The 1,686-nt window shown below is 42.8% G+C and overlaps 1 protein-coding gene across 2 annotated transcripts in view; it reads left to right on the forward strand.

Moving 5' to 3' along the window:
* ecel1 (endothelin converting enzyme-like 1) overlaps positions 1–1,686 on the forward strand; it is a 56,958-nt gene that overhangs the window by 45,554 nt on the left and 9,718 nt on the right. For both annotated transcript variants that reach the window (XM_008302322.1, XM_008302323.1), the window contains 2 exons: positions 553–620; positions 1,236–1,360. In XM_008302322.1, the coding sequence (XP_008300544.1) occupies positions 553–620; positions 1,236–1,360 (193 nt within the window). The remainder of the gene's footprint in view (positions 1–552; positions 621–1,235; positions 1,361–1,686) is intronic.

Genomic DNA, 1,686 nt, shown 5'->3' on the forward strand with positions numbered 1-1,686 from the left:
AGTTGTCCACTTCAGCCCTCACACGCTCTGCCTGGTTTCAAATATTTAAAAAGTGGTGACCAATGAATGAAATCAGGGCTTCAGGGTGGCAGTCCAATAACGAATGGGTGATGTCATGATGGCTACGTCCATCTGTTATCCAGAGTGTGTGCTGTAGCTTCGTATGCAACCGACAGCAGTCAGAGGGCCATCGACTCCTCATCTGACTTCACAGAAAACAATCTACTCGTCAGAATATCTAAATATTCCTTTATAACAAAATAAAGCAACTTTTACTGAACACTGACCAGTTCTGCCAAAAATGACAGTCAGAGAAAAACAGTGACACAAAAGCAGCCAACTGAAGCAACACATCTACAGTTTGCTGACATTCAGCACCACAAGCAGAATTCCCTGTTACATTTAACTGCTCATTAACGTTACACAAGGGAAGTAAATGTCTTGTGTTTTCTTTCATTTTATAGTGTCAGTTTAATCCTGTTTAAGCACCTGTAGAGACCAGGAAAGTGTCGGCTCTGTGTCCTGTTTCATATCTATACTTCTTGTTGCTAGGTCTCTGAACTACGGAGGAATCGGAGCAATCATTGGCCATGAGCTAACCCACGGATATGATGACTGGGGTAAGAATGATAACCTCTTCACCCATAATCCATTGCAACAAACTCTAAACATCCACATTTCTGAGTTGTAGCTCCAAAAGGTTTCCCTGGAGCTTTTTTGTTTTGTTTTGTTTTTGTTTTTTCTTTTCTCTTTTTATTTGAATGAAATTTGTTGGCCAACTGTGCAGCAAAGGCTATTTTAAGCCACAACCTGTAACTCTGATTTCCAGTCAAAAGTGCTGCCCTTCAAGATCCATCAGAGAGTTTAATGAAGACATGACATGTCTCTCAGCCACCTGCCAAAAGGCTGGAAAACCTTGAACCGACTAGTCAGTTTGTGCACGACCGGCTTCTTAGCCAAAAAGTACATTTTTATCCTACAGATTTAGTTGGCTGGACAAGCTGTTCTACTGGCTCATGAACAGAATACATCAGCCAACAGCAACCCTGGATTTACTAACATTGTGCCCTCTAATGGTTTGACCCCCGCAGCTACCACAGAGTGTAAGAGATGGCATGCTGGGCAGTTCTTTGGGCTGTGAAGGAAAGTTGCAGATTGTGTTGTCTCCATGCTAACACTCGCCCCCCCTGCCCTTTTGCCCCTCATCTTAGTGATGCAATGGTTCATGTCCCTAGGGGGCCAGTACGACCGCCATGGCAACCTCAAACAGTGGTGGACCGAGGAGTCCTACAGAAAGTTCCAGAGGAAGGCTGAGTGTATTGTCAAACTCTACGACAACTTCACTGTTTACAACCAGAAGGTGGGCGCGCACACACACACACACACACACACACACACACACTATGATAGGTTTAGATAGCATGACATGGATATATGGGCTCGCTGATGTCCTAAACTGATATTAGGTTTATATTGAAAACCATATATCAGAAAGACAGTGTCCATTTCTAATATGATGCCGTTTGATTTATTACCTGTGATTTAATCAACAGTACTCTCATTGTATGAGACTTTTTCTGTGTTTTGTACAGACTGATTACAGACGTGCATGATTATAAGTTTGTACATACTTAAAGGGCGGCTCTGTTTACTGAGACTTTGGATGGATGGATGGATGGATGGATG

Source organism: Stegastes partitus, unplaced genomic scaffold (genome assembly GCF_000690725.1).
Source record: "Stegastes partitus isolate 25-593 unplaced genomic scaffold, Stegastes_partitus-1.0.2 Scaffold1795, whole genome shotgun sequence".
NCBI classification, from domain to species: Eukaryota; Metazoa; Chordata; class Actinopteri; family Pomacentridae; genus Stegastes; species Stegastes partitus.